The sequence below is a fragment of the Cryptomeria japonica genome, chromosome 10 (genome assembly GCF_030272615.1).
Source record: "Cryptomeria japonica chromosome 10, Sugi_1.0, whole genome shotgun sequence".
Lineage (NCBI taxonomy): Eukaryota > Viridiplantae > Streptophyta > Pinopsida > Cupressales > Cupressaceae > Cryptomeria > Cryptomeria japonica.
Window position 1 is genome coordinate 40,851,405 of NC_081414.1, and position 11,873 is coordinate 40,863,277.

The 11,873-nt window shown below is 36.2% G+C and overlaps 1 protein-coding gene across 1 annotated transcript in view; it reads right to left on the bottom strand.

Moving 5' to 3' along the window:
* Positions 1–5,640, bottom strand: part of LOC131062835 (uncharacterized) — a 31,191-nt gene extending 25,551 nt beyond the window's left edge. The window contains exons 1-2 of the mRNA XM_057996581.1: positions 5,383–5,640; positions 5,147–5,203 (exon numbers count right to left, since the gene is read on the bottom strand). Coding sequence (XP_057852564.1) covers positions 5,147–5,203; positions 5,383–5,418 — 93 coding nt within the window. The 5' untranslated portion in view covers positions 5,419–5,640. The remainder of the gene's footprint in view (positions 1–5,146; positions 5,204–5,382) is intronic.
* Between the last annotated feature and the right edge of the window lie 6,233 nt (positions 5,641–11,873).

Consider the following 11,873-nt stretch of genomic DNA (forward strand, 5'->3'; position numbering starts at 1 on the left):
TTGTCAGAGGAAATATAAGAGGTGGAAAAATAAGCTTTTGACTTATTTCGGGTTTTGAAACATGTTTTGCAAGTACACAAGAGGGAAGTACAAACGTGTAATCGGGTTTCCAAATTCTGAATGCAATTATACTTGCAAAACACGAAGCATGAATAAATGGAAGGAGAATGAATTTTCAGTTTGGAAGTTGGGAAGAACACATTTGCAATTGGTTTTCTAAATCCAAATACAAACTTATTTACAAACTGAAAATTGAAGGAATGGATGAAAAAATAGTATTTAGGCAAGTAGGAAATGGCGAGGATGATAAGTACGGATAATGGAAGGAATTTTCAACTTGCAATCGGAATTTCAAAACCCGAAATTGGGAAGAACTTGATTTTTTCGTCATTGAAACTTGATTTTTGGACTAAAGAAGGTTAAGTCTTTGTCCAAAAAGGGAAGAACACATTTTGAGGTAGAACTTTTCACACTTGCAAATTTCTTTGCAAATTGGGAAGATTGCAAATTGGGAAGAGCACATCTTTCTTATTTTGAAACTTGATTTTTTTTTTGGACCAAAGAAGGTTAAGTCTTTGTTCAAAAAGGGGAAGAACACAAATTTTCCTCTTACTTGCAATCGGGTTTCTAAAACCCGAATGCAAGTAAAGAAGGAGAATTACAAAGGGGAAGAACAACTCAACTTTACAAATTTCTTTGTAAAATGGGGAATTTCCTTTCATAAACCCGTTATGAACATGAACAAAACTAAAACCAAACAAGAAAATGCAAGGAAAGAAATAAGAAAGAAATACAAAAATAAAAATTACCTTGCAAGGTTGAGAAGAAATCCAAACTTGGAGAATCAACCCAACATGGAAGATGATGCCCTTAAATAGAATTTACACAATGGGAAAAACTTAGCCACGCATTGTGACAAAAGCAAAACCGATTTGCTATAAAAATGCCATGAAAAAAATGCCAAGGAAGTAGTTCGAAACTGATTTAATTCATCATTAAATACAAGACAAAGCAAAAACGATTTAGGATTGAAAGCATACCTTATAGGCGAAGAATGCATTTTTGGCAAAAAACGTGACTGGTTTTTACCGCCTATTTGCAAATCCGAAACCAAAAATGCGCATAAAATGGTTTGATAAATGCTTAGAATCCAACGCATTTATGGTTGAGTTAAAAACGCCTTAGAAATAAATGGATTGAAACCCCCAAACCATGGCAAATCGCATAAATGCATGATTCAGAAAAAACGCTTTGAAGAAGACAAATGGCGAAAAAAGTGGTTTAATGAATGCGTGGAAAATGGGTTTGAATCCTTCAAAGTTGCAGCAAATTCACACTTGGAAGGAATCCCTACATTTCCTCCAAAAAATTCGAACCCAAATCAGCTTGCAATGGCATGGAAGAATTTCGGGTTTTGGAAACAAAACAACAAGTTTTATAAAATGTTCATATTTTTGCCTCTAAGGAAAATTTCGGGTTTTAGAAAAGAAATTACAAGTTAAATTACTTGTAATAGGGAAATAGAATTCCCTTTACAAGTGATTTCACTTAAAACATGTAAAGGGGTTTTAAAATCCCATTTACAAGTTTTATTTTAACATTATAAAAATAACTTTAAGTTACAAAGACATGTAAAGGGGTTTTAAAATCCCATTTACAAGTTTTATTTTAACTTAAAGTCAAGCTACTGGTAATGGGGGTTTTAAAACCCTCATTACAAGTTTTATAAAAACTTGTAGTTGGAGAAAAATTCCCCTACAAGCCAAAAAGCTTCAAGGGGGTTTTGAAAAACAAATTACCAGTTACTGGTAATTATCGAAAAATTCCCCTACATTGAAGCAAAAACATAGCAAACGGACTCGAAACGCGACGAAATTCGAAACGTAGCTTGGGGATGGATCAACGATCGATCCAGTCCAAGGATGGGGCGAATTTATGGCTCGGGAAGCATGCCATAGAGTAAAAATTTTCAATTTTTAACAAAAATTTCTATATGATAGTCCAATTTTTGAAATAAAAAATTGAGGACAACAGGACGAAAACCCTTGCAAGGAACATCTTATACATTGATAAAAGATTTATCTTGTGGTTTCAAATAGAGATCACAGGTAGGCTTCATTGGTGACTTGTATTTTCAGTTTCTACATAGAAAATCTACCAAACAGATTTGTGAAGGGTTGACTTGAAGGAGATTGAGTGAGTTATTGCTATTTGTACGATTTTTATGTTGGTTGGTATCACTTTGTGGCTGGTCGTACAGGCTTTTTCAGGTGACTGAGTTTCCTAAGTGAATGCGCTGGATATTCAAGTGGACATCTTCAAGCAATTTGGGCGCCTGGGGTTTGACAACACTGTAATATTCAGATTGCATCTTTTTGAGGCCATTCTTGGAGGTGGTGTCTAGGTTTTCAATGTACTAGTTTGCTGGGTTTTGCTGTTATTCACTGTTATTTTGTAATCAGCAAATGGGTATGTCTGATTTTACATTGTAATGCTATTTCATCATCTGGGTATCTTTGAGTTTGATGATAAATTATACTTTCAATTATTTGCTCGTCGTGGGTATTTCAAAATATTGTTATTTCAATTTATTATTCTTGCAATATATATATTGTGAAAACACAACTTCCACATCTCCGTCTTATTCTATTATACGTTACAAAAATAATAAAAAAATTGTGTATATTACACTTCAGGAAGCTTCACCTGAAGGGGAGATTTAGTTCATGAGGAAGTAGACCTAATTTTCATTGATGATAACTTGGATCAACATCTAGATGACACAAATACAAGAAGCCCAAGTCAAGATGATAATGCTGATTTGGATGTAGTCTTCTAAGAGAAGACCAAAGTGGTGAAAAGCACCATTGGAGATCCATGACTAAGTGAAATGATTGAGGAAAGATCATCGAGAGGCAAGAGCAAGACAGACACACTAAACTTTGCTGACATGGCCAATATTTAGGGAGTGTATGAGCCATAGGTGTTTGTTAAGGAAAAAGGAAAACTTGAATGGGAAAAGAACATGGAAACCAAACATGAGAGTCTTATGAACAATGACACCTGGAAACTTTCAGATCTTCCACTAGGCAAGAAACTCATTTGCTGCAAATGGGGTACAAGGTCAAGTATAAAGCAAATGGTACACTTGAAAAGGACAAAACTAGGTTAGTCCCTAAAGGGTTCTCATATAGAGAGGGCATTGACTCTAAGGAGTGACCTTTGCTCCTACAACGAAGATGAGCACCATCCACTTAGTTTATGCCATGGAAACTCAATTTGATTGGACAATTTATCAAATGCACATAAAAAGTGTCTTCCTCGATGGAGATTTGGAGGAAGAAGTGTACATTATTCAACCAAATGGTTTTCAGGTTGCAAGAAAGGAGAATTTTGTATGCAGATTGAAGAAATTTTCTAAATGGCTTGAAGCAGGCACCTAAGGCATGGTACTCAAAATCAACAGTATTTGGTTGAACGAGGATTTCAATGGAGCCCTTTGGATGCCAATCTATACATCAAAAGTGTGGATAACAATCTCATTCTTCTTATTATATATGTGGATGATATCATTATTATAGGTAGTGAGGCAAGTGCTTTATCAAATCTAATATTACTAAAGCTTTTGACACGTCCAGTTTAGGCTTTCTACATTACTATCTAGCTATAGAATTTTGGCAAATAGGTGGCAATATTTTTATTTCTCGGTCCAAATATGCAAGGAGTTTTCTTGAAAAATTCAGAATGATGGATTATAATTTTGTCAACACCTTTGGAGAAAGGATTAAAAATTTCAACTAAAACTGACTCAAAAGTAGTTAATGAGTCAGCATCCAAGAATCTAGTGGGAAGCCTTATATATCTTATAGACACCAAACCTAATTTGAGCTATGTTGTGAGTTTCATTTCTAGATTAATGGCAACACCAAATGTAGAACATTGAACTGAAGTGAAGAGGTTGTTGAGATATGTGAAAGGGACACTTGATTTTGGCATTTTGTACAATAGACATAAAGATCCTAGGTTTGTCGGGTTCACAAATTTAGATTGGATAGTTTCTGTTGATAATAGAAAATCCACTTTTGATATGTTTTCAGCCTTGACATGGGTTTAGTCACATAGACCAACATGAAGCAACAAGTAGTAGCTCTCTTCTCGACTAAAGCAAAATCAAGGAACAAACAAAAGCAACATGTGATGTAGTATGGCTTTGAAGGATGCTTTTAGACATGAAGATGCCTCAAGTAGAGCCTTCACCGTTGCTATGTGACAATCAAGTGGTGCTCAAACTTGCCAAGGATCCAATCTTCAATGAGCCTACCAAACATGTGGAACTGGATTGTCACTTCACTAAGCAACTTGTAGAAGATGGATCGGTTATGTTGTAGTTTTGTCCTTCCGAAGATCAAACTGTAGACATCCTTGCCAAGCCTTTGGGTCCCAACAAATTTGTAAATTTCAAGATAGACTTGGTGTAGTTAGTAGATTGACCATTAAGGGATAGTATTAAAGTAATGTTTCATTTATAATAGCCAATTATCTTTTAGGATAGACTTTTGGAGTCTTCTTTAATAAAGTCATGTTGACTTTAGGTTATTGCTTTTTGCTTTATTAATTGTCAATCTTATCCTATTTGGATAAGGTGTTTGGAATCTTATATAAGGATGGTTTTGCTCCTTATTTCATAGATGATTATGTATGCAATATTGGCGATCTCTCCATGTTTTGTATTTGTAATACTACTTTTTAGGAGTAGCATTTGGATACCAACACATTATTATTTATATTTATTTATACTTGTACTAGTTTTATCAATTTAAGGAGTAAACACGGGTCAGACCCATTTGTCCACTCCTCCAAGGAAGTCACAATTACCTCTTTGGTCAATAACATCATAAGTACAGCCCACATTCAATTTGGACTTGAACGACAAATATTTCAATTTAAATATTTAAGACTTCCCTAAATTCTTTCCCTAAAAATTAAGGCTAATGATTTTCCTAATTACAAAAAATATTCAATTCACTCATATAATTCGATCCATGACCAAATGAATGTGGCATTACTTTCTCTCACCTTCAATGTTTTTTAGAAGATGTAAATCAGAAATAGTATATATTACAGTCTGTCTGATATTCCTACTCACCAAGATTGTCAATATGCAAATTGGATTGGAAGGTAGTAGATGAGCCCTATGCAGTATCTGCACTTCAACACAAACAATGACAAATATAAGATTCAATACTGACTATAGAAACTGGAATTTAGTGAACCAAATGCTCTCAGCTGAAAACAACCCTGTAACAGAAATTCCAATAAGAAAAAAGACAGTCTAAAATTGATGTAGATCCTAATTGTAAGGAGCTCAAAGAAACAGCTTGCCTTCACTAGCAGTAAGCCTACAAGAGGCATTGCCATAAGGCGAATAAATGTGATGACCCAGAAAACCTGGGTATCTAAAACAAGTCGAGAATCACTTGTACTTTCTTCATTAGAGCTGTTCTCATCCAGCTCGTCAGTATATGAATTCTTCTTTTTGCTGAAAAGTGGAATTGAAGGTGCAAGTGAACATGCAAGTACAATTGACTGAACAGCTACTGATGCTGAGCCCAATAGTGATGCAGCCTGTAAACGAAATATATTCAAATTTCATCTTAATCAAGACATTAGGCAACATATGCTGCAGAGAACAACATACTATAACACAAAGTGATCTGACTGCAAAAACTAAGAAAGCTGACTTGTCTACCTTAATTAACTGAACTGCTAATGAAAATGTTGCTTTCTCTGCATCTAGATTTTGTTCATATAGAAGCAGATTTGTGACAACGGTAAATGGAGAAACATTAAGAGGTTAGTATCTTAGATGATGAAAATTGTTTATGCAATAACCAAGACCTTTAAACTCTTGGATGACAACAAAACCATCCTTGAGAATATTTAAATCTTCTAAAAGTGAAAGATGTCAAATTTCATTCACTTTGGCCCAAATGTATATTTGCTATTCTTTCTAAGTAAGAAAACAGCTATGGGACCATATATCCGGACCTCGTTGAGAACTGATAGCTCATTAAAGATGTTTGTTTCTAATGTCTGCACACATAAACTCTTATGCAAGAAAGGGATTGTTTTCTTATTATTATTTCCTCTATAGACAATATACAACAAACTGCCAATCACTGCCCCAAAGGGCCAAAAGTATACAACTAATTAGAGTGATATGTATTATGTCTCAATATGAGTGCTTATTCTTATTATAATATGTTTGCCTAAAGACAGATACCTTCCAGTTTTTGGAATTGAATGTAAATGTTCAGGATGATACAAAATGGATCCATTCAGTTTAATGTTGACAGCAAACCTCCAAGAAACTGAACAACTGGTTTGTAATGTCTCCATTTTTAGCAATATCGTTTCATGAGTGCTTGGCCAATTTACAAGTTTTCCCATAAATTTCTAATTTTGTTGGGGGAGAACTCCAAACTTCTTGAAGAATGAAGGTTCAGTATTTAAGGATTTCTATTTTTGGCAATGAGCCTAGTTGGCAGTATGGGTTTCTATGACACTCTCAGGAAGTGTTTTTGGACACTTAGGGTGTTCGAGGAGAATTCCACAAATGAGTCTACAATTGGACAACTATAAAGTCAAAGATGATTTTTATGTGGTGAATATTGGAGACACCAATAATGTTCTTGGTATTCAATGGCTCTGTTATTTAGGAGAGATCACCCTAAATTTGCACACAATGGAGTTGAAATTCCAAGCTAATGGAAGGAAGATTTTGTTGAGAGGAATGTCTAATGAAGGTTCTCGTGTTGTCACAGCAAAATGGATGGACAAAATGTTTAGCTTTGGGCAAGTTGTAAGAGCACCTGTCCTTTTTGCCCTTAATTTTTCAGTTTGGGTTGTTGGTCATTTTGTCAAACACTTGGCATGTATTCATCTTGAAGTCTGATTTTCTGAGTTTAGTGTTTGGTTAATATTGATTTTTCCAATCATAAAGACCACCACACAGATATAGATAATAGCATAATATACTAATTGAGGAAAATCATTCAACTCAGAAATGATATAATAATGTTCTAAAGAATCTCAGGACAAATCTGAAAATGACAATGGCTTCCCTTAATCTTAGCTTCACTTCAATCTTATTGTGTTTACAAATAGTTTCAGACAAACTAGTTGAGATACATTGCTAAGAATGAAGGATCTCAGTTTTACATCAGCAAATATCTTTCTTAGACTTTAACAGCAGATCTTCTATACTTGTTCAATCAATTACAATGAAACGGCATACCACGTATCGCTGCTCCAGTCAAGATGTCAAGCTTTAAGTGCATCAACAGCAATATTGTCCCTTCAAAACCCTTGACGTCTCACCCAAGGAGGCTTCCAGACAATGTACAACACCTTCCAAGCATGTACAACACTCCCTAGATGGCTGCAGACTTGTACGACCCCCCACTTAACACTTTCAAATCTGTACAGCCCTGCTATAGATGTTTTTCAGACATGTATGGCTTGCTGCAGATTATTTCCAGACTGGTTCGGCTCTGTCCTGGGCATTCACAGACTTGTATGGCACCCATAAACTCACCCAAACAGATATACCAACATTACCAGCATAGGCAGTTCGATTCACAGCAGTTTAGTCACAAATACAATCTTCAACCTCTTCAATTCGAACTCAGATATGAATATTGGAATGATGCAATCCGATTTACCTTAGGACAAGCACCAAACTGAACCTCCAGACTTACAACAGCAGTACCTTAATTTTCCAAATTGTGAAACACAAGTGAGATACCTGAATGATATCTCCAACTGACAATGGGTTTTCGCAAATGATTATTAAAATCTCAACTGAATATCATCAATAACCATTGACAGGATATTATTCATGAACCATTGACGATCCTGACCTGGCCCAAGTGACTTACTATAAATAGTAAGTGTCCCAAAAACACATCAAAACACCTCATAATCGCCTGTAACTGAAACCGCCTAGGCCAAATATCATCAAGATCCATTAAAACTTAAAAGTCCCGGTTAGCCTATGGAACCATGGAGAAATAGGCTAACGACAACATCATACAACGCGTGCTAGAAAAGGGGACATTACACAAGTTGAATGGATAGCCAATGTGTCATCATGCCTACCACTTCTCAAGAAGGAAAAAGAGAATACCATCCAAACGGCATTGTTGACCAAGCACAGCAAAGAGTGTAATGGTATACCACTTGGAAGACCTCCAAAAAGAGGAATTGAGCATCTAGTAGAGTTGGAAGATGGAGCCAAGCCTATAATCATTACACTCTATAGACATCATAAGTGATACAAGGATGAAATTGAAAAAACTATCAAGGAGCTTCTAGAGATGGGATATAATTGTCCTAGCAAAAGTCCATTTGCATCTTTGTGGTGTTAGTGTAAAAGAACGGGACTATGCACACGTGCATAGATTATAGAGTCATTAACAAGAAGACCATCAAGAATCTACAGCGTATATCGAGGATTGATGAGCTCATTGATGAGCCACATGGAGTTGTCTATTTTTCAAATATAGATTTAAGGTCCAAATATCATTAGATAAGAGTTCAAGAAGTAGACATAAGGAAGATTGCATTTAGATTCCGTTTTGGATATTATGAGTTCTTGGTTCTCCCTTTCAACTCAACAAATGCTCCAGCAACTTTAAAATCCTCTATGAACCAAGTCTTCAACAAGTTGCTCAAAAAGATTGTTTTGGTATTCTTTGATGATATCCTGATATACAATAATACATTGGAGGAACATATGTGGCACTTGGAGAAGGTTTTGGGAATTATTGAGATAGAATTACTGTTTGCCAAGGAATCCAAGAGCAAGTTTGCTAACAAAAATCCTATATCTTGGTCATGTGATGAGCTCTAAGGGGGTTAGAGTTGACCAAGAGAAGATTAAGGCTATTTTGCATTGGCCCCAACCAAACATTCACTCAGTTTAAGGGATTTTTGGGCTTTGTAGCTTCTATCAAAGATTTCTGAAAGGATGTTCATAGTTGGCTGTCCCACTTACTCATCTCATCAAAAAGTGGGCATTTGTATGGTCTACAGTAGTGTAGATATCGTTTGATTGGTTCAAGCAAATCATGATGACTTGTCTTGTCTTGGCCATACACAATTTTTCCAAACCCTTTGAGCTTGAGTGTAAAGCATATAAGGAAAGAAATGGAGCTGTCCTAAATTCCTAATGCTAAACAAACATCCCATTGCATTTGAAAGAAGGAAGTTGAGAGGAGAAAAGAGTTATTATATCTATGACAAGGAGATGCTTGCTATAATGCTCACCAAAGTTTAGACAAAATTTGGTAAAAGGGAAGTTCAATGTCAAAATAGAACATAATAATCTTAACTCTTAAGCACTTCCTCAATCAAAAAGATCTTAATGAAAAAACAAAAATGGGTGGGTAAGCTACAAACTTACAATTTTGACATAGAAAATGTCAAAGGGAAGAAGAATGTTGTGGCTAATGCATTGTCAAGAAGGCCACACTTGAGCAAAGAAACGGGACTCGCCCGGAATCGCCCAGACTCGGCGAGTCCGAGTCCGAGTCAGGCCGGCCGAGTCCTAGGGGCTCGGACTCGAACTCGCCGAGTTGGCGAGTTTGGCCCAAACTCGCCAAACCTGGCGAGTCCCGAGCCCTGGACTCGGTCGGTGTAGACATAAGTTAAAACGCAAAAAAAAATTAGTTTGGAAAGTTTTTTTAAATCCGTTTTTTAATGTTAATTGTCTTCTAGCCCTAAAAGTGACTTTCATTTCATTCACTTGCAAAAAAAGGAAGAGTAAAGTGAGTTAAGAAGAAAAACAAGGGTGCATAGAAGAAAAACCAGCAAGGAGGAAGCTCAAGTTTTCTTCAATTTGTCACAATGGAGCTGCATTGTGTTTCGATTTGGTGCATCAAGAGTTGGATAGGAAGAGTTTGCAGCTCATTTCAAGCTTGTTGTAAGAGGTAAGATTGTTTTTTTGAACATTATTTTGTTTCTTGTATGCAAAAATTCCATTTTCTATTCATTTATTTTGAAAGTTTTACATTTTCTTGTATGCAAGATCTTTTGTATGTTTGTAATTTGTATGTAGCATGTAGTATGTAGTTGTACTATGTAGGGTTGTATGTAGGGTTTGTAAATTTTTTTTTTTTTAAATTGTAGGGTTTGACAAACCCTACAATTTTAAAAAAAAAAAATTTACAAGCCCTACTTTAGTTTTTTTGAATGTATGTATTAATTTTATTTTGTATTTGGAATGTTTATTTGTAGCAAACTTCACTTTATTATTTGCCTCAACTTCAAGTTTCACAAAAACTATCCTAAAATGTCTACTTCAGCTTCTAGACCCCCCATGAGAAAGGACCCTGCTTGGAAATATCATGAGGATTTTCCACGGTAAGGAAAGAGGCAAACAAAATGTATGTTTTGCAAAACAATATTCCATGGAGGTATATATAGGCTGAAATACCATATTGCTGGTGTGCGTGGACATGATGCCGAACCATGCCTAAAAGTAGTCTTTGAGGCCGTACGTGATTGTTATGTAATGGTTGAGGAGATTGAAAGAAAAAAGAAACAAAAGGAGGATCGAGCGGCCATTGGGAGGGAGACAGTTTTAGGAAGAGGGACACAATTAGGTTGTGTTGGAGGCCCTTCTTCCTTACCTCCATATCGTCCCACTCAGTTTGCTACTGCTGGTGCTTCCGTTTCTGCTTCTGCTTCTATAAGTGGCAGTGCCACCGCCACTTCTCATGCTCCTACCACTAGTAGTTGTAGTGGGAATGTTACCATTGGACCTAGGATTCGTAAATCTAGGTTGGATTCCTTCTTTGCGCCTCGCACTACTCCTGGATCCCAACCGTCGCTTGAGGGCATGGGTTGGAACAAGGAGGTCCATGATGCTGCTAAAATGGCAATTGGCAGGTTTTGGAGCTACAGTTGTATTCCATTCTTTGTAGCAAGGTGAATGTTTTACTAACTTTTATGTTTGATAACTTTGATTGTTTTAATTTTTATACTTAACTTATCTCATTGAGTTTCTTTGCAATAGGTCTCCTTATTGGCAACAAATGGTTGATGCCATTACCATATGCGGGGCGGGGTTCAAAGCCCCTAGTGAGAGTGATTTGAGGGGACCCATTTTGTCTCAAATGGTGGATGATGTGGAAAAGGATTTAGATGAACAACGCCACATATGGAGCACTAAAGGTTGCACCATCATGACTGATGGTTGGACGGATAGGAGAAATAGAACTCTCCTTAATTTTCTTGTTTCTTCCGCAGGTGATTGATTAATTTTAGTTTCATATAGTCTTTAATTTTTTATTTTTTATCTAATGGTTTATTGAATGATCATTGACCTAGCTTTATTTTTTTATTTCAGGGGGCACCGTTTTCATCAAGTCCATTGATGCCTCCGCCCATTGCAAGAATGCCACCTACCTATGTGAGCAGATAGAGGAGGTGATTGAAGATGTGGGTGAGGAGAATGTGGTATAGATGGTGACCGACAATGCAGCAAATTATGTTGCTACGGGTAAACTTTTGATTACAAACTAATTTTGTTTGCAAATTAATTACTATCTTGTAGTTTGCACCTCCATTAATTACAATTTACAATGCAACAAATTATGTTGCTGTAGGTAGACTATTGATGGAAAGGCACCCATCTATAGTTTGGACTCCATGTGCTGCTCATTGCATTGACCTCATGTCGGAGGATATTGGAAAAATCCCATGGGTCAAGAGATGTGTAGAAAGGGCAAGAAATGTCTACAAATTTGTATATAATCATTCATGGGTGTTGGCTCTTATGAGACAATACACAGAGCAGAAGGAGTTGC